Source organism: Dipodomys ordii, unplaced genomic scaffold, assembly GCF_000151885.1.
Source record: "Dipodomys ordii isolate 6190 unplaced genomic scaffold, Dord_2.0 Scaffold183, whole genome shotgun sequence".
NCBI lineage: Eukaryota > Metazoa > Chordata > Mammalia > Rodentia > Heteromyidae > Dipodomys > Dipodomys ordii.
Genome location: NW_012267399.1, coordinates 679,479 through 703,273, shown reverse-complemented (window position 1 = coordinate 703,273; position 23,795 = coordinate 679,479). Strand labels below are relative to the sequence as shown.

At 45.4% G+C, this 23,795-nt stretch overlaps 2 protein-coding genes across 2 annotated transcripts; one reads left to right on the top strand and one right to left on the bottom strand.

The window, feature by feature from the left end:
* Nucleotides 1-938: 938 nt before the first annotated feature.
* Ncr3lg1 (natural killer cell cytotoxicity receptor 3 ligand 1) lies at nucleotides 939-21,645 on the top strand. Its single transcript, XM_013034120.1, has 4 exons — nucleotides 939-990; nucleotides 8,326-8,673; nucleotides 13,439-13,765; nucleotides 21,632-21,645. Exons 1-4 carry the CDS (start codon nucleotides 939-941, stop codon nucleotides 21,643-21,645), a joined length of 741 nt encoding a protein of 246 aa, XP_012889574.1.
* Nucleotides 20,443-23,272, bottom strand: Kcnj11 (potassium channel, inwardly rectifying subfamily J, member 11). Its single transcript, XM_013034129.1, has one exon. It carries the CDS (start codon nucleotides 23,174-23,176, stop codon nucleotides 22,004-22,006), a length of 1,173 nt encoding a protein of 390 aa, XP_012889583.1. The 5' UTR covers nucleotides 23,177-23,272; the 3' UTR covers nucleotides 20,443-22,003.
* Nucleotides 23,273-23,795: the final 523 nt, after the last annotated feature.

Genomic DNA, 23,795 nt, shown 5'->3' with positions numbered 1-23,795 from the left:
ACATACAAACAAACAAAAGACTATACATAGAGCTCCCCTATCACTCAGCAATCCCACTTCTGGGCATTTACCAAAATGATCAAACAAGGCCATACTAAAGCTACCAGCACAACTATGTTTATCACAGCATTATTCACTATAGCTAAGCTGTGGAACCAATCCAGATGCTCCTCAGTAGATGAATGGGTCAAGAAAATGTGGTGTATGCATATATATATTTATATATATATATTTATTTATATATATGCATATATATATTTATATATATATATAAAATTTTATGCTTTCATCAGAAAGGATGACATTTCCCCATTTGTAAGGAAATGGAAAGACTTGGAAAAAAATAATAAGTGAAGTAAGCCAGACCCAAAGAAACATAAGTCCCATGGTTTCCCCTATTTGCAATAATTAGTATACGTCTAGGATAATCTTAGCAGATGAGCAGAATAGCTCAATATCTATGTATGTATGACCATAAAATATGACGGTAAGCAAAATGAACTCCAAGACATGGACACAAAAGGTTTTTCTTTGTTTTTGTTGTTTTTAGTGTACTATGTGATTTTTTGTTTCTTTTGTATGTTCTTCCCCCTATGGTATATCCCCTGTGGTCACTGTATTTGATTTTGGTATCCTGGTATTGTATGTATGTTTATTTGAATTAGGGAAGGGAAGGGGAACAACAGAATGGTGAGACAAAGACAAGGGGGAACCAATGCAACAGCAATACACACAAGACAATATGTTGGAAATGATCTGTACAACTTGGGGGTAGGAGGTGGGGGGAGGGAAAGTAGGAGCAAATGAGGGAAGGGGTAACAAGTTTGACAAGAAATGTACTTATTACCTTACTTATGTAACTGTAACTCCTCTGTACATCACCTTGACAATAAAAAAAAATGAGAGCGACTGATATGGATTCAAGCCTTTATTGGGAAATGGACCTGCTGGGCTGCTTCAAGCAGGAATGGAGGCAGCAGCAGTGGACAGGTGTGAGCAGAATTTAAATGGAATTTTAGGAGGCAATTACCTGGGTAACATTACATAGACCATGGGAATTTGGGGGGGAAAAGTCAGTTCTGAGAGGGTATTACATGGGCTACAGGAATTGGGGGGAGAGACATTCCAAGAACGAGACTGTTGAACTGGGGTGGGAATTTGTATATCACATGAGGAAAGTGATACAGAATCAAGGAAAATAGAAATGTAACATTTTTTGTAAACAGGGTGGGGACTTAATCAGCAAGCTGACTCTGAGACCTTAGACCAACCCGTTGTATGCCTGTTCTGTGCTGGCATTTGCTAATTGCATTCTGTGAGGCTTTTCTCACTTCTTACAACCACAGTCATGGGAGGAAAAAAGTCACTTCTTAAGTTGCCCAAAGCTTTACAGAATGACGACAGACATTTGACTTGACTCCAAGGTCCATGTCTTTAATTATAGTCCTCTGAGGCATTTACCCTGCTCCTTGGGGACTGCCTTTTCCATCACCACTGAGCAGTACAATTATTACTACCTACCATGAAACAAACTACCAGAATTCCCATGCCTCAGTTTGAAGGTCTAGGATGCAAACTATGGTCAGCTTCCTGTGGTTAGGAAATCCAATGTCTATGTAATAACTTGTCATTTTGAGGCTCCTAGATAAACTTCTGGTTGTGTCTACTTAAGCTACACAGTTAATTATGAAATGGAATTGCTTTTTGTTTTATTTTTTTGCAATTCTGAGATCTAAACTCAGGGCTTTTTGCTTGCTAGGCAAGTGGTCTTCTATTGAGCTAAATCCCCCAATCCGTAGTCATGAACTCTAGAAAACTTGAAACCATGGAGAAATCTCAGGCTGCTTACAAGCTGATCTGTAGTATGTAGTCTCAGTTCCCAGAGGGCTAGAACAGTGCCCCATGTTTAAACCCTAGATTAAACAATTTATTTCTTCTGGCAATCCCCAGTTTGGAAGAGGCCTAAATACAACTTGATTATGATACTCCCACTTGCCACTGTGGCATCTACTAAGTAGGGTGCTAAGTAGGATCCTTCAGGGCAGGGACTTCAAGTCCCTAGATGACCAAGTGTTTGCCGAGTTCCTAACACCCAACACCTAACAATCAATACCAGAAAAATAATGTATTAATGCAGTCATTAATCAAATAAATTCTGACTTAACCTGTCATTTTCTTCTCACCTTTACAATTCCTTTACAGTGACCTTCTTGCCTAGCACTATACTTGGATACATCACAGGTTAAGGATGTGAGGGAGAAAATGAAATAGTGTAATAGAGTCAGTGAGAGAGCTGGGATGCATGGTACTGGGGCATGATGTCCACCTGGTTAAAGGCCACCCACTTAAAATAGTTCTGAATGATGCCGTTAAGTTAATTTTCACATTCACCTGGAGGTGGTAAAACTGAAAACCACGGAATGAACCGAATTCTAGGGTTTGCTTCAAAGGGTTATAGATTACATGTGGGCTAGGGCAGTTAAGGACCATAGCAAAAGCTTAGCTAAAGATTTCTGGAGATTTATTTGGGTGTTTGGTTTAAGATTTATTTTATTTAAGATTTTTTTTCCAGTTGCTTCTTTGACCCCATCAAATAACTTTATCCACACAAACATCCCTTAATTTACAAAGCCTCAGTCATTCATACAGTGTTCAAGGAACTTAAATATAATGTATCATATCAACCCAAATAAACCAAGTACAAAAAAAAAATCAGAGAGGCCAGATGCCAGTAGCTCACGCCTGTAATCCTAACTACTCAGGAGGCTGAGATCTGAGGATCTTGATTCAAAGCCAGCCTGGGAAGGAAAGTCCGTGAGACTCTTATCTCCAAGAAACCATTAGAAAACCGGAAGTGGAGCTGTGGCTTAAGCTGTAGAGTGCTCGCCTTGAGCTGAGGAGCTGAGGAACAGCGCCCAAGCCCAGAGTGCAAGCCCACAACCGACAAAAAACAACAAAAAAATCACACAAAGTTGTTCACAGGTAGGTCCTAGATTACCAGCTTCTGTGCAAAAAAAAGAAAAAAAGAAAAAAATAGATTGAGTATTTGAAACTAACCTTGCCTCGTTAAAAAACCTCCCTTATAACCAAATCTACCCAAGCAAGAGGCCACTGAAATGCCCTCCCCAGCGGAGGCCAAGAAGCTCCCAGGGCACAGGATTTCTTTAAAATGCCCCCAAATCAGTGTCTTTCCTCCTATGGTCTTGCCTGGGAAAAACATGTGTGTGTGTGTGTGTGTGTGTGTGTGTGTGTGTGCTCACGTGCACGCGCGTGCACGCTCTGTGCAACCCTGGAGGAGGAGTTTTCAGGCAGCTGAGGGTAGTGGGTTCATCCCTAAGTGGGAGCTGTGGATCCTGCCCCTCCCGCTAACAGCGTCTCCATACAGGAGTCCCTAAACAGCCGAGCGGGGGTAGGTGGGGCAGCAGAGGTAGAGGCAGAGGTGGAATCTGGGCTTTAGCCTCCCAAATCTGCTGGTCTGGAGAGCTGAATAATGACGTTGACTGTTTTGAGGTTGCTACATCTCGGAGTCCCAAGCAGCTAAAATCCTGGAGCTAACCAGACAGGTTTGGGCATGGCAAGGAGGAAGAGTCAAAGGAATGAATAACCAACCTAGAACAAGTCCCAACAGCACCCCAGAGAGAAGGAGAGGCTAGAGGTGCTCTTGAGGGAAGAGGGTAGTTAGGGTCCCCTCCTTAACAGATAGAGCCTGGCTCTTGCTTTTCCAAGTTCCCAAGATACCCCGAGGCTAAAACCCCCAATATCTAGCCTTCTAAGTTGTCATCTAAAACAGTAAAGCTTTATCCATTCCTATTTCATTTATGTATGTCACTTCATCCAATGGAAAAAATGTCACCCCAGAGGTATGGAACAGACCTGGGTATTAAGGACTCATAGTCATCATTGGAGCAGCCCGGGACTCCGTGTCTCCCTCCCCCACTCGCAAGCCACCCCTAAACACTCCCCGCCCTCCTGGTCTCAAATAGTCAGGTCACCGGGCTCCTCCACAGACAGAGTCACCTGGATGCTCGTGCATCCTGAAGGAAGAAGAGTGAAGAGGACTTCCTGGGCTTCTCAGAGGATCCCAGGCTTTGTAAACCCAAATGCACCTGTTGGACCGAGTGGTCTAAGAAACCTGCACACACATCTGTGGGCTGATGACCCCAAGGTGCTGCTGGTGTGTCCTGTGGAAAGTTGGGCTGGGCCTGGTTCTGTGGCATGGGCCCACCACAGGTGAGGAGGAAAGGAATGGAAGGGGGTTGGCAGTGGGGGCAACGGGGACTTGTTTGTGCCTCAGGCAGTCTCTGGTCTCTTGTGTATTTCTGCCACCTTGCCCTGACTGCATGGAAATGCCTGTTGTATCATGCTTTTGAATGTGGAGAAACCCCTGCCAATTATGGCTTACTGCAATCATTTGGTGCCTGATGGGACAGTCAGATATGCTTCTTGTGGGCTGCCAGGATAATTTTGTGTGTCCCATAAACATGTTAAAAAATATATCCAGGGGCTGGGAAGATGGCTTAGTGGTAGAGTGCTTGCCTTGCATGCAGGAGGCCCTGGGTTCAATTCCTCAGCACCACATAAGCAGAAAAAGCTGGAAGCAGCGCTGTGGCTCAAGTGGTAGAGTGCTAGCCTTGAGCTGCAGAGCTGAGGGACAGCGCCTAAGCCCAGAGTTCAGGCCCCACAACTGACCAGGAAAAAAAAATTCAAGTAATCAGGTGCCGGTGGCTCATGACTGTAATCCTAGCTACTCATGAGGCTGAAATCTGAAGAGAGAAGTTCAAAGTCTGCCCAGACGGTTAAGTCCGTGAAACTCTTACTTCCAATTAACCATCAGGAGACCAGAAGTGGCGCTGTGGCTCTAAGTGGTAGTGCACTAGCCTTGAGCAGAAGGAGCTCAGGGACAGTGTCCAGGCCCTGAATTCAAGCCTTATGACACTGCCTGCCGCCCCCCCCCCAAAAAAAAAATCCAAGTGGCCCTGGTCAGAAAAAAGTTTCCTCATCTCTGCTGGAAGTTGGGACTGAAAAGGAAAATGATAGACGTTATGAGCTGTGTTGGAATCATAGACCTACAATCCTGTGTCATGCCATGAATTTATTGACTAAAGTTAACTTTAGTTTATGAACTAAAGCAATGGGCTGGGAAGATGGCTCAGCGGTAGAGCACTTGCCTTGCATGCCTGAGGCCCTGGGTTCCATTCCTCAGCACCACACAAGCAAAAACAAAAAAGCCGGAAGTGGTGCTGTGACTCAAGTGGTAGAGCACTAGCCTTGAGCTGAAGAGCTGAGGGACAGTGTCCAGGCCCAGAGTTCAGGTCCATGACCGGACCTCCCCCCCCAAAAAAAATGAACTAAAGCAATTTTGTTGGCAATAACTCGGTAAGTTCTAATGAGGTCATATGGGTGGTTGGCAACACAGATACTCTTTTTTTGTGTGTGTGAGTTGTGGGGCTTGAACTCTGGGCTTAGGCACTGTCCCTGTGCTCTTCAGCTCAAGGCGAGCACTCTACCACTTGAGCCACAGCGCCACTTCTGGGTTTCTAGTGGTTTATTGGAGATGGGAGTCTCACAGACTTTCCTGCCCACTTTGAACCATGATTCTTAGATCTCAGCCTCCTGAGTAGCTAGGATTACAGGCGTGAGCCATCAATGCCCAGCAACACAGGTATCTCTCTCTCTCTCTCTCTCTCTCTCTCTCTCTCTCTCTTTCTCTCTCTCTTGTTGGTCATGGGGCTTGAACTCTGGGCCTTGAACCTGTCCCTCAGTTCTTCAGCTCAAGGTTAGCCATAACACCACTTCTGGTTTTCTGTTGGTTAATTGGAGATATAATCTCATGGTCTTTCCTGCCTGGGCTGGCTTTGAACTATGATCCTCAGATCTCAGCCTCCTGAGTAGCTAGGAGCTAGTACAGGCATAAGCCACAGGCCCCCGGGTCTTTTATCCCAATGACTATTATCAACTCTCAGATCACAAATTACATTGTGTAAGGTATATTAAGTAGGTAGGTTTCATTAGGTAGCCAATTAAGAGAACGCACTATTCAGGCAGGAAAAGAAGTTTATTTACTGAACAGCTGCTACCCCCCTCCCCATGGCCCAAAAGGGGAGACCCCTTACCCTCAGGCCAGGACTTATCTAGGCCAGTGACAGGAAGAGGTGTGGCCAGGTGGGGAAAGGTGTGGCCACACTGGATCGGATATGAACTCAGGGCCTTGGACCCTCCAAGATCAATTAATTGGGAGGCAGGTGATGAGGTGGCCCAGGAGGTGACCTAGCAGGAGGGGGAGGTGACTGTTTCCAGATACTGGGTCAAGAGGTAGGGAGGTGTCTGCACAGGGCCTGCATGGCCTGGGGACATCTTACACATTGTACATAATAATAGGTAGCGGATGCTATGGAAGGATTAAAGAGGTTGGGTTTTGAGGGCTGTGCAGAGGACACCGGAAGAGAGCTACTAGAAGTTGAAAGAAAATGGTCCATAGAAGAAAGGCTCCTTAGGGGATGAGTAAGCAGTTCTAGGATATTCACAGAAAGTTGTTCATTTAGAAGTGGGTAGGGAGGATGGAGAAAGAGAAAACCATAGAAGGGAGTCAATCTGATTTAAATATAATACATGTATGTATGAAATAGCATGGTATCATCTCTTTGAGCAATTAGTATGCACTTAAAACAATGAATAAGAGACTTGTATTTACTTCATCAAGAAATCACATTAAAAAACAGGCACTGGTGGCTCACACCTGAAATTTTAGTTACTCAGGAGGCTGAGATTTGAGGATTGCAGTTCAAAGCCAGTGTGGGCAGAAAAGTCTGTACAACTCTAATTTGCAATTCCCTGACACAAAGCCAAAAGTGGAGGTATAGCTTCAGTGGTAGCGTATCAGCCTTGGTTGAAAAAGCCAAATGAGACTTTGAGGTTCTGTGTTCAAGTCCTAGCACTGTCATATAGATACACAGACACACACACACAGACACACACACACACAATTGCACCCTGATTGTCTCACAAAAATAAAATTATGTAATGACAGTTCTCAGAAATAAGTGACCATTATTAAGTGACCATGACTTTCTGAAACCTATTAAATATTATCAGAAGAAATCTAAGAAGATTTAAATGGTAAATATATCCTGTCTTACTTTCTTTTTTAAAAATTTATTTATTTTATATTGTGAAAATACTGTACAGAGGTGTTACAATTACATGGGCAAGATAATGAGTACATTTCTTTTTTTTTTTTTTTTTGGGTGCGGTCGTGGGGCCTGAACTCTGGGCCTGGGCGCTGTCCCTCAGTTCTTCAGCTCAAGGCGAGTGCTTTACTACTTGAGCCGCAGTGCCACTTCCGGCTTTTTTCCTTTTTGCTTATGTGGTGCTGAGGAATTGAACCCAGGGCCTCAGGCATGCAAGGCAAGCGCTCTACCACCGAGCCACCTTCCCAGCCCATGAGTACATTTCTTATCAAGCATTGTAGCCTCCTCCTTTGTTTCCCCTTCCCATCCCTTCCCAGCCTCTCTCCGCCCCCCACCCAATCCTCCCCCCCCAAAGTTGTAAAGTTAGTTTTCGCCTGTCTTACTTTCATCAGGCAGTAATACTTGTTATTAAGGAGGCTGAGATCTAAAAGTTGAGATTCAAAGCCAGTCCAGGCAGGAAAGTCCAATTGACCACCAAAAAGCTAGAAATGAGGCTGTGGCGTAAGTGGTTGAGGACTAGCCTTGAGCAAAAAAGCCCAGGGACATCACCCGTGCTCTGAATTCAAGCCCCAGGACAGGCACATACACACAAAACAACAACAAAACAAAAGCAACATGTCATACATGGACTGAAAACTTAGCATTTTTTGTTTTGTTTTGTTGATCGCAGGGCTTAAACTCTGGGCCTGGGAGCTGTCCCCCAGTTTTTCAGCTCAGGGCAAGCGCTCTACCACAGTGCCACTCCCAGCCAAACTTTTTTGTGTATGTGGTGCTGAGGAATCAAACCCAGGGCCTCATACGCAAGGCTAGCACTCTACCACTGAGCCACTTTCCCAGCCTGAAAACTTAGCATTTTTAAGATATTACCCAAATTGATCTTCAGATTCAGTGCAATTCTGATCAGAACCTCAGTTGACGTCTTTATAGAAATCCACAAGGTGGTTCTTAAATGTACATGGCATTACATGGAACCTACAGCAGTCAAAACAAGCTTGAAAAAGAAAGAAAAAGATCTCATGTGGGTTAATAAGAAAGCTTTTGTATTAGGCCCTTCTCTGCCCACTCCAAGAAATGTTGATTACTTGCTAGTGTATGAGAGAACCAAGGATCTCATAACTGATGTCTCTTGTTGCCACAGGTTCCCTGGAAGTGCAGATGGCAGGGAAGACACAGACGGTGTTCCTGAATAACAACGTTACCATAGCCTGCATAATCCCTGGCTCTCTATCCCTGGACACCACAATGATGGGTATCAGGTGGTTTTATTCGAGTCAGACATCTAAATCAGAGAGCATGGTGTTTGAGTTTCATGGAGATAATCTAAAATCATCTAGACCCGGAGCCATGGTGTCTCCAACAGGGCTGAAGAAGGGTGACGCCTCACTACAGTTGCCTGTGGTCCAGTTGAGAGATGAGGGAGAATACCGATGTGAGGTGACAGTTACCCCTCAGAAGGCAGAAGGCACCATCTTGGTAAAAGTTGTGGGTAGGTACCTAAGGGCAATGCCCTGTAGTTCCCATGGTGCTGGAGCTTGGTGTGGCGCTGCAGATGGGTCAAGTACAGTACAGGGTTTAGAGTCTGAGTCTAGATGTGGGTTTTTATAAACAAATAGCCTTAAGTGAGTTCTCAATAACTGAATTTCAGTGCCCCTCTCATTTACCCAAAACAATATCTACCTAAATAGGGAAGAGTCTATGAAAAATGCAGGTGAAAAGCTTAGCATCATGCTCAGTCTGTTGCAGATATTTAAGAAGTAATAGCCGGGGCTGGGAAGGTGGCTCAGTGGTAGAGTGCTTGCCTTGCATGCATGAGGCCCTGGGTTCAATTCCTCAGTACCACATAAGCAGAAAAAGCAGGAAGTACTGTGGCTCAAGTGGTAGGGTGCTAGCCCTGTGCTGACAAGCTGAGGGACAGTGCCCAGTCCCAGAGTTCAGGCCCCATGGCCGACAAAAACAAAAACAACAAAAAAAGAAGTAATAGCCATAGTGGTTAAATAACTGTCCTGTTGTATGGACACTGGGTCTTCAATGAAGAAATAAAAGAAGCTGGCAAGGGAGAGAAGAGCTGGGATCTGGCTTCATAGATCAGAATTCGATTCCAGCTTTGCTATTTCCACACTGAATGATTGGGCCAACTGTGGAATATCTTTGGATCAGAACTTTCCCAAGATAATGTATGAAAATGTCCCACTAAGTGCCTCTTCTATGCTAGGGAGGTTCCCAGGGTAGGCTTATAACAGCTCTCAAATACATTTTGGGGGGAGACAAGTCTTACTATATAGTCCAGGGTGACCTCAAACTCATGATCCTGCTGACTCAGCTACCTGAGTGTTGGGATTATAGGTGTGCCCACCACATCCCATTCCAACATTTCTTTTATTGAGTTCTTCTTTATTCTGTTATAAAGTAGGGATGTATTTAGTGAATATATTATTTTCTAGGGATGCCATAACAAGATATTGCTAACTGATTGGCTTAACTAATATGTCTATTTTCTCACAATCCTGAAGACTAAAAGTCCAAGACCAAAGTGTCAGCAGGATATCTTCTGAAGCTTCCCTCCTTAGGCTGTCAGCTCCTAAGTACTTCTCATAGTCTTTCTTCTCTGAATGTATCTGTGTCCTGCTTCCTTTATTTGTATAAGCCCACTAGTTATAATAAATTAGGCTCCACACTGATGGCCTCATTTTAACTTAATTATTTCCCACTCCTGATACGATTTCCCCTATCATTAATATGGTATTTATATTGATTAATTATTACTAGGGCCTGTATTCAAATTTTCTTATTTTTACACACACACACACACACACACACACACACACACACACACACTTTTCTGTTTGGGGATCCCATCTGGAATATCACTTTACTTTTGTTATGTCTCCCTAGCTTCTTGGCTATGATAAATTTCTCATGTTTTCCTTGTTTTGATATTCTTGACAGCTTTGAGCAGTATTGGCTCAGTATGTGGTAGGATCCCACTCTATTTGGGTATCCATACTGTTTTTCTTGCTAGATTGGGGCTTTGATTTTTGGAGGATGATCACAGAGGTGAAGTAGTTTTCATCATATCCCATGAAATGGCATAATTTGTTGCCTTTTTTCTCCATTTTGGGTCTTTTTAGCTTCTTCTCCTTCCTTTCTTCCTTCCTTTCCTTCTTTCCTTCCTTCCTTCTTCCTTCTCCTTCTCCCTTCCTTCTTATTCCTCCTCCCCTTCTTTCCTTCCTCCTCCTCCTCCTCTTCCTCCTCTGCCTCCTCCTTCGTCTTCTTCTTCCTCTTCCTTCTTCTTCTTCCTTCTGTCTTCTTTCTTTTTGTTTTTCAGAGCCGAGGATAGAACCCAGGCCCTTGCACTTGCCAGGCAAGTGCTCTTCTGAGCTACCCCCCCAACCCCTGTAATTTGTGACATTGGTGTTGACCTTAAGCCCTAAGTGAAATTGAGTTTGTCTAGTCTCTTCACTGTGAAATTACTTTTTCCAGTTTACATTTTTGCTATATCCATATGGTAGTCTTTGAAAGGATGGTACTCTTTGCAGCCCACACTTAGAATGTAAGGAATTATCTCCTTTGAGATAGGATAGTTGCATATTTTTTGTGCCAATACCAACCTGTTTTTATTACTATGTCTTTATAGTATAATTTAAAGTTTGTACTGTGATATTTCCAGTGTTGCTGTTTTTACTCAATTGCTTTTGCTAGTTGGGAGTTTTTTATGCTTCCATATGAATTTTTGGATTGAGTTTTCAATTTCTGTGAAGAATGACGTGGGTAGGTATTACTTTGACTCTTTTGGCAGTATGATAGTTATTTTCATAATGCTGATTCTGCTGATCCATGAGCCTGGGAGGTCTTTCTGTCTTCTGGTGTCTTCTTCAATTTCTCTCTTCAGGATGTTATAGTTTTCATTGTAGAAGTTTTTCACTTCTTGATTAAGTTAATACCTAGATATTTTATTGTGTTTGAGACTACTGTGAATTGGATTGTTTCTTTCTCAGCCTGTTTATTGTTGGTGTACTGAAAAATAACTGATTTTTGAGTGTTGCCTTTGTATCCTGCTATGGTTCTAAAAGTGTTTTTTAGATATAGAAGTTTTTTGGTGGAGTCTGTGGGGTGTGTTAAATATAGGAAAATACCATCTGCAAATAGGGAAAATTTGACATCTTCTTTCCCTACTTGAATCTCTTTTATTTCTTTCTTCTGCCTTATTGTTCTGTCTAGGAATTTTAGCACCATATTAAATAGAGAAAGTGGATACCATTATCTTGTTTCTAAATGAATTTAGAGGGAATGTTGGCTATAAGTTTGTCATATATAGCCTTTATTAAGTTCAGATATGCCCTTTTTATTCTTGGCTTCTTTAGAATTTTTATTATAAAAGGATGCTGGACATACTTCATTGGATATTAATTTATCTCTGCATGGGAGATGTCTTTCTTTATTGATATATTAGCTCATTTATTTGTATCAACAAGAACTCTAAGTATTTATTTTGCAGTTTGGGCAATATGTGTTGGGTATAATCTGATACTATTCTATTAATATTTTTGCTCAGATCCAATGGGGCTTTCACTGAGCCCTAGGGAATCTTTCAGTTAGCAGGAATTATAGGCATGCACCACCACTCCCAGCTATTACTGGCTTTTAAAAGTTCTTTTTATGTGTTAGATACAGTATTTTTTTGTCTTTCCTGAGCTTTGAACTCTGGGCCTGGGCGCTGTCCCTTAGCTCTTCAGCTCAAGGTGAGCGCTCTACCACTTGAGCCACAGTGCCACTTCAGGCTTTTTTTGCTTATGTGGTGCTGAGGAATCGAACTCAGAGCCTCATGCATGCAAGGCAATCACTCTACCACTGAGTTACCTTCCCAGCCCCAAGTTTTAAATTTTTTAATCTCCCTGATGACTATTTAGTGGCTTTAAGAAGTTCTTAATCAAGTTCTTAATCAACTTATCAAGTTTTATTTTATAATTTATGCTTTGGCACCACTGTACTTAATTCTTTTTCTTTCTTTTTTTCTCCTTTTTGGTGTGGCTGGGATCAAACCTAGGGTTTCATGCATGCAAGACAAAGTCTACCACTGAGCTATGTCCCAGCTCCGGCATTATATTTTAAAACACATGACTAAATTCACAGCCATCTAGATTTTTTTCTATGTTACCTTCTAGATATTTTATTGCTCCATTTAGGTCTGTGATTCATTCTGAGTTAATTTTTATGAGGTATAATGTCTCTGTCTAAATTTTTTGTGTGTTTATTTCGTATGGATAGATGTCCAATAATTCTAGCATCATTTGTTTTTTTTTAAGACTTTTTCTATTGAATTGGTTTTACTTCTTTTTCTTAATAAGTTTTTTATTGTGAAAATACTGTACAGAGGGGTTACAGTTACATGAGCAAGGTAATGAGTACATTTCTTATCCAGCATTGTTGCCTCCTCCTTTGGTTTTCCCCTACCATCCTGTCCCTCCTCAACAACTCCCCCCCACACAAAGTTCATTTTTCAACATTGAATTGCTTTTATTTCTTTGTCAAATATTAGTGGCTTATATTTGTGTGTGCCTGTTTCTGGGCCTCTTGTTCTGTCCCATTGATCTCTTGGTCTATTCTTTCACCACTACCACAGTTTCTATTTAAGGATACTTCCTAGGAGATGTTTCCACTTTTGAGTATATCCAAAACTACTAGACCCTATGTTTACATGGCTCTACCCACTTGCAGTAAAAATTGGCGATGTAACTTTACTCTAAATGTATCACGTCCAGTTAAAAATACTTAGAATTAGTAGTCTCTACCATACCAATATCCCAAGGCTTTCTTTGGATTCTGTGTCTAACACAAACTAGCTCAAGAAACTTTACTGTGTAAAGCTTAAGAAAATTATGGTGAAGGTGAGGTGACATTATGCCAGCATCGTACTGACACTGGCACTAACATACTCAGAATATTTAGCCTCAGTAAAACCCCATTCAAGCATCTGGCTGATAGTGAGCTAGTTCCTACCAGCCCTCAAGGAGTTCCCAGTCTGGTCTGGAATTGATGGGTCTCCAGTAATGCTGGACATGGTTGTAGTATTATCTATGTCTCAGACTCCATCTTAAAAAAAAGTGGATATCTGATGTTTTCTGTCTTGCTTGGCCATGATAAGAGTAATACAGAGGGGTACAGGTATCATAGAAGTCAGTGAGGGTAAGGTTGAGGGAGGGGAACTGTGTGTTGGTCCTGGTCCTAATTATGTACCTTCTCTTCCATGACAGCTTTGCCACACAGCAAATTGTTCGAAGAGACGCACACAGTGAATAATAATGAAGAAAAATATCTTGTATGTGAGGCAAATGGGTTCTACCCTCCCAACACTAATATAACATGGGAGAAAAGGCTCCCAGAGGTTCTCCAGTTTCAAGAGGTCACTAAGGACATCACCAGGAGTCCCCTTCTCAAGAATGAAGATGGTACATTTAACATTACCAGCAGCTTGAACATAAAGTCCTCTGGGGAAAACTCTGGGACTACCTACCAGTGTGTGGTATGGCACATCTCCTTGGATACCCCCCAGAGGTACAACATCACACTGAATGGGACAGGTAAGTATCTTCTTGCACACTTCCCCCATGGGTCACCTTTAGGGTATATAACTTAAAACTTTGGTTCCCAGGAAGTCTGGGGGTTTTGCTAGGGGTTAATGGAAAAAAAAAACCCAAACAGAAAATGTGACTCAGAAGGAACAAGTTGAGTTCTGACTCAGCCCATTTCCCTGAGCCCAAAGCCCAGGCTTGGGCACTATGTCAAGCAGATGGTCTGGAAGGTGGAGAAGGTGATAGCAGTGGTCAGGTGGAAACAGGGCTATTTGTCAGCTCCTAGTAGCCTCAGGGTTCTGGATGCTCCATGTGGCTGGGAGTAGAAAGCTGGTCAATTGCTAAAGGATTAGGGACAGGATCTTGGTCATGCTTCCTGAGGATAGTTTGTCAGGGCCAGGGACTAGTCCTGTCAGTACCCCTTCTAATCAGGCTTCAGGTCTGTCAACCACGATTGGCTTGTAGAGGCCACATCAGCAATCCTATTTACTGGCTCAAGATGAGGAGGCTATTGTAGGCTGGTCCTGCTGACAGATACCCCGGGCTTTCTGTAACTACACTGAATCCTTTGGATGACACAACTCACTGTAGAATCCCTCTTGGTGGTGGGGTGATATTTGTTGAGTTCACATCCTGATTGCCTTCATCACAGCTCTGGTCTTTGGTGGGAATGATCGATTTGATCAAATGCATCTTCTTGGGCTGAGAGGAATCAGAAAGGTAGGGTCCTTGAGAGATATTGTCTGGATGTGCCAGGTGGATCCTTGGATGCTCTTAAGGGGGAAAGGGAACTGTTCTTGAAAGTAATGGTTGAGGGGAATATGTATGGATAAAGTGTGAGAACATGGGAAGCATGAAATTGTAATTTGCTTTGATTATTCCCTGTGAGGTGTTTGGGTAGTATGGTATCAACGATATAATGATGTGGAATCTTGAATGTATATGATATATATATATATATATATATATGATATATATGTTATATATATATGTTGTATATATTGTACTGTAATTCTCTCCTTTGAGCATTTGCTTTAATGATAAGAAAACTTGGCAGAGTTTTATTGAGTAAACAAGCAAGCAGACAAAGAGATGACAAGCAGGCAAATAGTCAAGCTTTTTGGGTGCTCAAAGGGAGAGACTTCCCTCTTGGTTTTGAGACAAGTTTTTACTATATAGCCCAGCATGGCCTGAAATCCATGATTTTTCTGCCTCTACCTCCTGGGAGTGCAGATGTGTGGCATCACATCTGGCCCTGCTTTGTATTTGTAACATGTGGTAAGTACTCTGACATGTGGTGGGATGCTCTGATGTGTGTGATAAGGATGGCAATGTAGAGGTACATGGCACACACCAACAGATACTAGCAGCATCTGTGCGGGCTCTTTGGCTCTCGTTGATTTTCTCAATATTCTTCTATTTTTCTCCAGAATCTGTGAAGATACTTTCCTTGAAGTACTTATGGTTCCTTTTTATCCTTACTTGCTTAATTGTATCAATTACCTCTTGTTGAAAAAGGTAAGGAGTTTTGAAACAAATATCCCTTTGTCTTGAATTTGGCTTTAAGAATTCATGATTGTAGTCAACAGATGCTGTGGGAGAGGTCTGATGGCTGATGTTAGGAGATGTTGTAGTGTGGTGTGTGGGGTTTTTTTTCCTGATGTTATATTGGGGAAGAACTTCTTCATTTGATTGCCATGTGATGCTTTGTGACTCTGGGAGATGTGTTGTAAATCTCTCTCTGTCTGTCCACGTTATCCAAAAATCACTGTGAATTGAGTCTGTCTTTACTAGTACAGGCCAGTGCTTTGGACTGTGTGTGGTCTGCATTACTGTCTCATAGATTAAACACCCCCCATACACACAGTGGAGAAAGGGGGGGAGTTTCTTCCCCTAATTTCCCCCCTCTTACTAGTCATGGGGTTTGAAATCAGCCTGGGCATTATCCAAACTTTGGTGGGCAAGGCTAGTGCTTTACCACTTGGGCTACAGCTCCACTTCTAGCTTTTTTAAGTTTGATTAATCTCACAGATCTTTCTGCCAAGGGTGACTGAACCGCAATCCTCAGATCTCAGTCGCCTGAGTAGTTAGTTTTACATGCATGAGTCACTGGTGCCTGGCTTTGCTCTTTTTTTGTTGTTGGTTGTGGCTTTTTGCCTTTTGTGGCCTGAACTCTCGGCCTGGGGACTGTCCTTGAGCTCTTCAGCTCAAGGCAAGTGCTCTACCACTTGAGCCACAGCACCTTTTATGGTTTTCTTGTTTTACTGGAGATAAGAGTTTCACACTATCCTGCCTGGGCTGGTTTTGAACAGCAATCCTCAGCTCTCAGCCTCCTGAGTAGCTAGGATTACAGGCGTGAGCCATCAGCACGTGGCTGCTCATATTTTTTAATACCATATAGGATAATTATACATCTCTACATGAGAAAATTCTATTTTTGACCAAGAGTTCTTAATCTTCACTAGATGTTTCCAAGTTAAATCCTCAATTATGACCTAAGAGTAAACAAAACAACAGTGCAAACTTTAGAGGCCCAGGAAACCATTGTAAGTATGTTGAAGGCTGGAGGCTCAACTCAGCAGTAAGAATACATGCCTGGTAAATGTGTGAGTTAAAATGGCTCTACACAATAAAATTGCCCTCAATTATTTATGTACTTGTCAAAGTGAAATATCTGTAAGACCTAGTACTTTTGATTGTGAATACATTAATGGAATAGTCAGTTGACTATCTAACATTAGCCAGCTGATATATGAAACTTATTCTTCTGGTGAAAAGTAAGCCAGTTAGGAAACTGGATATAAAGTGGTGTTCAAATATTTCTTGTGACTTGTGACTGCTGTCATATTTATTGTTGTATCCAGGTGCTGTGGTAACAGACTTCTGGCAATATTTACAAGGAGCCAAATTGGAAACACTAAAGTCCTTGGAGACAAATTGGAAGCACTAAAATCCTTTTCACCAAAGAAGAGACAAAAACAGGAGCTTAACCTAAATCTCGTTCAAGTTCTTGATACTTGCTGGTATACTCTTTTGCACAAGTTAATTTTGCCTTTCTGAGACCAAAAAGAAGAAGGAGGAAGAGGTGGGCGAGGAGGAGGAGGAGGAAGAAGAAGAAGGAGGAGGAAAGAAGGAAGGAAAAAGGAAAGAGAAAGGAAGAAAGAAAGAAAAGGAGCCAAAGTCTTTATGACTAGCCTGGATCCAGTAGTCATTTGTACTAAAGCTTTAGTGCACTGTTTTAGGGTTGGTTGTTGTTTGTTACACAGCAAAAAACAGACACAGCTCCCTGGGAAGGTAAATTTTGACCAAGAGGACTGTGTTAGGAATGGGGATATGCTGCTACAGCTTTCTGTGAGCACTGCTCACTCATTTAGCTGACATGGTTCCCAACACCTCTATTCTAAAGCATCTCTCAAGTATGTGAGCCAATCCCTGCTCTCCTACTCAGGCACGGCCAATGACAGAGCACAGCAGGATTTAAATGGAATTAGGTTCTTCCTATTCAATTCTTCCACTTTCCTCCTCTCTTCACAGTGAGCCTGCCTTGCAACTGGAAGGAATTCCCCTCTTACTGACTCTCATGTGTCTATTGCACTGGACTTATCTTTTTAAAAAGTACTGTACTTCTTTTATTTATTGGTGTATATTAACTGTATAAGAGGATTCACTGTAGTATGTGCATATGTAGTTATAATGTGCTTTGAGCATACTGACTCCCTCTACTTCTTTTTCTAATCTCCTCTTCCCCTCTCTTTGAACATAATGGGTGTGTGTGTGTGTGTGTGTGTGTGTGTGTGTGTGTGTGTGTGTGCGTGCGTGCGCGTACATGTGTGTGATAATCCTGGGGCTTGAACTCAGGACCTGGGTGCTGTCCAATTGCAATCCTCAGACCTCAGCCTCCTGAGTAGCTAGGATTACAGGCATGAGCCACGGGTGCTTGGCTTTTAATATATTTTTAATGAGTTTAATGACTGATTTCCTACATGAATGTTCCAAGTGTCTTCCCTGTATTTTCCTTTAGTAGTTCCATTAAGCTCTCTGATACATTTTGCATTGACTTTTGTACAAAATAACTGTCTTCCACTTCGGACTCCCATCTGGAAGCTGCTTCTAAGAAGACCCAAAGTGACACAAGAGAGACTGAATAATTATACAGAAGAGTAATAGGAGGGACATGGTACATCCATGATGCATTTGTGGCTTCTTCAAGATGGACAGTGGTGGTTTCTGCATGGAGACACAATAGAGACCACACAGTGTCTCACAGAATAAGTGACTGGAAGACTTTCCCTAAGGACTCGAACAACCCACCTGAGAACACACTGTTTAAACTGCCTTCCTTGGGGGAAGATACTTCCAGGAAAACAGTAGCAGGAAATTAAACTAAAAGGAGCCAAAATATTTCGTAGACTGTATTACATTTTCTCCTCTCTGGGTTACTTCTCTTCCCCACAAATAATGCCATTATGAAAAAGTGGGATTGATCAAATGAAATAGAATAAACAAAGACAGGACTACCTAATGTCTGGTTTGTTTCAGCTGGAGTGCTGATAGAGGAATTTGGAACATGTTTGTGTTGCAAAAAATGAGATTCATTCATGATAGGTAGGTTATGGGACGACATCAAAGGATGAAGTTGAGCGTAGGAGCTGAAGAACACTGCTGGGTGGTGCTGGTCCTGCTGTACATATATCTGTACACGTTGCTCCTCACAGAGGAGGGCCAAAGCTGATGTGGATATGTACTTTGTATTTCATGCTTTACTTAGTAGCATCAGGGCCAAAAAAGGAGACAAAGTCAAGGAAAAGGCTGGAAAGAGTTAATACTCTAGGGTCTAGATTTGCTGGTCTAGCCAGTCCCCCCTTAACATTACGTCAGAGCTAGCTTTCCCAGCATAGAACTAGAATGGGAAGATAGATTACAATAGAACTAGAATACCATGAGGAGACTGAATGACTCAGACACAAGAGGACCTAGTAGAGAGGCTGTTAGTAATCTGGACTCTAGTGTGACATAATCTACTTTCTACCTGTTTTAGCATCTAGTCCCACTGTTTCTTTCCTTTCAAGCTAGACTAGATCTGTAGTACTGCAGACCTGACTCAGTCTGGGGACAGTATGACCTTGATGTGGAGAATTTGTCTTTTGCTCCCCAAAGTCATCTACATATATCTTTTACCTGGGCCTGGGAGACCTGAAAGGCTTGTCACTCTAGTGACAGCAACTCTTAGGAATGTTCTCAGCAGGTAAATGTGTTAGCCAAAGCTATGGCGAAGGGAAGAGCTAGAAGGATGCAATCTCTGAGGAGAGAGTGGGTCTATAGAAATCAGATGCGGGCTGGGAAGGTGCTCAGTGGTAGAGTGCTTGCTTTGCAGGCATGAGGCCCTGGGTTTGATTCCTCAGCACCACATCAGCAGAAAAAGCCGGAAGTGGTAGAGTGCTTGCCTTGAGCTGAAGAGCTGAGGGAAAGTGCCCAGGCCCAGAGTTCAGGCCCCACAACTGACAAAAAAAGAAAAAAAGAAAAAAAATAAAGGAGAGGATGTAACCATGCACACGGGTCAGAGAAAGTACCAGTGAGGTCCCTGATTGCATGGCTGATTTCGATATAGTTTAGGCTGTCACAACACAACTGAGCCTGCTGGCAGTTTTGAATATGGAATGTCAGGGAACGTTTTGGCTTTCTGCTTGCCTTCCTTCCTTCCTTCCTTCTTCTTGGGGCTTGAACTCAGGGACTGGGTGCTGTCCCCAAGCTTTTGTGCTCAAGGCTCGCACCCTATCACTTTGAGCCACAGCTCCACTTCTGGTTTTCTGATGGTTTTCTGTCTGGACTGGCTTTGAACCATGCTGTTCGGATCTCAGCCTCCTGAGTAGCTAAGATTACAAGCATAAGACACTGGTGTGTGGCCATGGTTTTGGTTTTCTTGAGTCACACTTTTTCTCTTGAGCAAGGAGGGCATAGTCTTGCCCTTAATGCCTCTACCCAGTAAGGTGGGGTATATTCCTGCAGTCCATTTCTGGGATCAAGTACATTCTCTCTTTGGCCAGCAGGTGGCACTAAGTCCTAATTTTACTGGCTTCAGGCGCTCACCAGTCACCTAAGGAGGAGGAAAGTTATTATGGAAGGGAGGCCAAGGATATCGTCACTCAGGAGCTTATTATTAGTGACTCTAGATTCTCCCTTAGGTTTAGGAACAGTGTGGCTGACAGGCCAGGATTCAGGCCCCCCAGAACTCTAGTAGTAGTTCAGCTGTGCAAGGAAGGTGTGGGGGAGAGGGCAGCTTAGCAGCAACACCGACTTACTGGTCCCCTCAAGCACATCTCCAGATCAGCCTGGGGCAGAATCTTACTGTTCAGACCCAAATCCCACCTCTAGGCCTCACTGCAGCAGTAGGCATGGCTTGTAGTTCCGTATGCCATCCATCCATCTAGTCGTCTACCCATCCATAGCACATCCATCCGTCATTCATTCATTCATTCACTCAACACCTACTCAGTGCAAAGTGCCGAGTCAGACACAGTTCCAAACCTGAAAGAGCCATGGGGTGGGGAAACAGATGCATAAGCCCAGGAAAAGAGAATGTTCTTAGTGTAGAGGAGGGAAGGCTTCAAGGAGTACCACTGGTCTGGGTTAATAGATTTCAACATTTATTGAGCACTTATTATAGACCAGGCACTCCGCATTTTACATGTGCTTCTATCTGTTCCCACAACAATTCTATGAGGTAGGGACAATTAGCATAGATGAGGGAACTGAGACACAAAGAAGTTAAATCACTTGAGCACACTTATATAGCTAAAGTCAGCATTTGAACCCAAGACAGCTGGCTGAAGAGCCAGAATTCAGCCCTCCCCATTAATGTCTGATACCCCTACCCCTCTCCCTGGGTATCTCAGCCTCCCAGCAGATTCCTGGGAGGAAAGCAGGGTCCAGGGCTCTAAAGCATGGCGAATGTCCAAAGGTTGAGATGGCCAGACAGGCTGGTAGTGTGGGGTCTCCTGGGTGGAGGGGCAAATGCTCCCTGAGCTAGTGGAAGATGGTCCAGCTCCAGGTCCCTCCCCTGGCCTTTCTGCTAGGGCATGGTACCTTTTGAATGTGGGATGGCAGACGCTAGCCCTGCCCTCCCATTCCACCAGCACACTTACTGCTTCCCCGGCAAGAACAGCCCCGATTTCAGGTCCTGGAGGGGAGGCTTTATTGACAATGGGAAGCAGAATTCTGGGCAAGGACATAGATACAATATTGCTCTGGAAGTCCAGACAGAACCCAGGGCCCCCTCAACCCTACCATCCTGAACTTTCCAACACCTTCTCCAACAGCCCCAAGACACGCCCCCCCCCATCACCCTTTGGGCAATAGCAGTTCCTGGTGGGGAGTCTGAGGGAAACTTCAGCTTGAGGCTTATTGTGTATAGCAGCACAAGACTGGTCTCAGTCTCTCTGCTTGTTATACCAGTTTTCTCAGCACATCCCAGCCTCCCAGGATGGAGACAGTATAGGAAGGAGCAGTTGCCCTGGCCTGTGCACCCTCTCTGTGGAAGATTGGTGGAGGGAGTGAAGGGCTGCGGCCCTGGTCTATCTCCTGTTCTCTACGCCTGCGCAGGGATCAGCAAGGCCTCACCGTGGCCCTCCTTGCTTCCTACTCCTCCCTGGCTAGAATCTGTGCTTTGGAGGGAACCCTACCAACCTGGCCTGTCCCTGCTCATGGAGAAGGCTCCCCACGTGCAGTGCTGCAGCTGGAAGGTGCTCTCTCCATGCGGCCCTCCCGGGCTGGCCAGGTTCACCCCTCTAGGCCCATCACTACTTCAGGGACAGGTATTTCTTGGAACCATAGAAACAGGCTAGTAGACCTCTAAACCTAAGTACTGTTTCCCCCCAGCCACCTACTTGTAGCAGGCTGGTCACGGAGGGCAGGACTGGTTGGAGAACCAGCTGTAAGGGCCCAGCGCCTCTTACAGCCTCCTCAGCCTTGGGCAGGGAGAGAGGGGTAAGCTAGTCCTGAGCTGGGAATGGGAGGAGCAGGGACAAAAATAACCCAGTACAGGCTGCTGAGGCCAGAAATAGGGTAATGACAAGTGCCTTGTCACACCCCGGGCACACAAGCAGCATAGAGGCTGAGTTGAGGAGGATCCAACCTCACAGCAGGCTTTTACAGTGGCTAAGGGACCCACACCAGATCGCTCTACATACCATATCACACTGCCTCTGCGCACACATACACATGTGCTGGGCCTGAGGGACCATGTCTCTTTCAGGATAGGGAATCTGGAGAGATGCTAAACTTGGGTTTGGTCTTGGCCACAGCCACACTGCGCTTGCGCAGAGGTCCACGGGTCGAAGCGAGAGTCAGGGCATCTAGCAGGCTGCGGTCCTCATCAAGCTGGCGAGCTGTGCAGAGAGGCGTGGGCACTTTAATGGTGTTGCCAAACTTGGAATAGTCCACGGAATAGCGGCCGTCCTCCTCGGCCACAATGGGGACAAAGCGCTGCCCCCATAGGATCTCGTCAGCTAAGTAGGAGGTGCGGGCCTGGGTGGTGATGCCTGTGGTTTCTACCACGCCTTCCAGGATGACGATGATCTCGAGGTCCTGGTGGTGGTGCAGGTCGCTAGGTGCCAGGTCGTAGAGCGGGCTATTGGAGTCAATGACGTGGTAGATGATGAGCGGGGCGACCAGGAAGATGCTGTTGCCGCCCACCCCGTTCTCCATGGGGATGTCCACTTGGTGAAGGGGCACCACCTCGCCCTCGGGGCTCGTGGTCTTGCGGACCACCTGCATGTGGATGGTGGCGCTGATGATCATGCTCTTCCGGAGGTCCCCCACTCGCAGCATGAAGCAGAGGCGGCCGTGGCGCAGGGTGATGACCGCGTGCTTGCTGAAGATGAGGGTCTCGGCGCGGCGGTGCGCCTGCGCGGTCTTCATGAAGATGCAGCCCAGCATGATGGCGTTGATCATGAGCCCCACGATGTTCTGCACGATGAGGATCAGGATGGCCACGGGGCACTCCTCAGTCACCATGCGCCCGCCAAAACCAATGGTTACCTGGACCTCGATGGAGAAGAGGAAGGCGGATGAGAAAGAGTGGATGCTGGTGACGCAGGGCACCGCGGCGCCTTCGCCGGGGGCCAGGTCACCGTGGGCGAAGGCGATGAGCCACCAGACCATGGCGAAGAGGAGCCAGCTGCACAGGAAGGACATGGTGAAGATGAGCAGCGTGTGGGGCCACTTGAGGTCCACCAGCGTCGTGAACACGTCCTGCAGGAAGCGGCCCTGCTCCCGGATGTTTTTGTGGGCCACGTTGCAGTTGCCTTTCTTGGATACAAAGCGGGCCCTCCGCTCCCGGGCCCGGTACCTGGGCTCCGCGGGGTCCTCTGCCAGTCTGGTCAGCACATACTCCTCGGGGATGATTCCCTTGCGGGACAGCATGGCTCCAGTGACCCCAGGGGAGGGGCTTCCCCCATGTGCGGGGGGAAGGGGGCACTGCCCTGGCCTGGCTTAGTGCAGCACTCCGGGGTCTTCGTCAGCCCCCTCCTCCCGCCCGAGGGACCCGCTCACTTTGGAGCCACTTTACTCCCGGAGATGCCCCGGCCTCAGCCTCACAACTCAACCCCCCTGCCCATGGCCTTGTGAGCGCCCCTGCTCTCTCCACCCGGCCCTGGATTCCGGCCAAGCTGTCCTCCACCGGCCGACCCCCCACTCCCGGGTTCCTCCCCCCCCGCCCAGCCTTTCTTCCCGAGCCACCTCAGAACTTAACACCTCGGGATCTCACCAACTCCCCAGATCGCACGCCACCCCCACGCTCCTCCCGCCTCACCCGATCGGGTCCCCATCCCCTCTGAGCTGGCTGACCCGATCGCGCCCGGCCGCGGCTCCAGGTCTGCCGCCCACCCCACCCCACCTCTCCCGCCCCAGCCCCGGCCGCGCTCCGGAGCCTCCCCCAGCTCTCGTCCTCTCCGTCTCCTTGGGATCCTGCGCCCTCCGGAGTCACCCCCTCGCCCCCCGCCCCGCCACGCCGCGCTACTCCGAATCCCCTCGCCCCCCGCCG

Coding starts and splice junctions, on each gene's coding strand:
- Kcnj11 (XM_013034129.1), bottom strand. CDS start 23,176: ATGCTGTCCCGCAAGGGAATCATCCCCGAGGAGTATGTGCTGACCAGA.
- Ncr3lg1 (XM_013034120.1), top strand. CDS start 939: ATGGACCTGCTGGGCTGCTTCAAGCAGGAATGGAGGCAGCAGCAGTGG. Junction 991..8,325: donor GAGGCAGCAGCAGTGGACAG/GTGTGAGCAGAA, acceptor TTGTTGCCACAG/GTTCCCTGGAAGTGCAGATG. Junction 8,674..13,438: donor CATCTTGGTAAAAGTTGTGG/GTAGGTACCTAA, acceptor CTTCCATGACAG/CTTTGCCACACAGCAAATTG.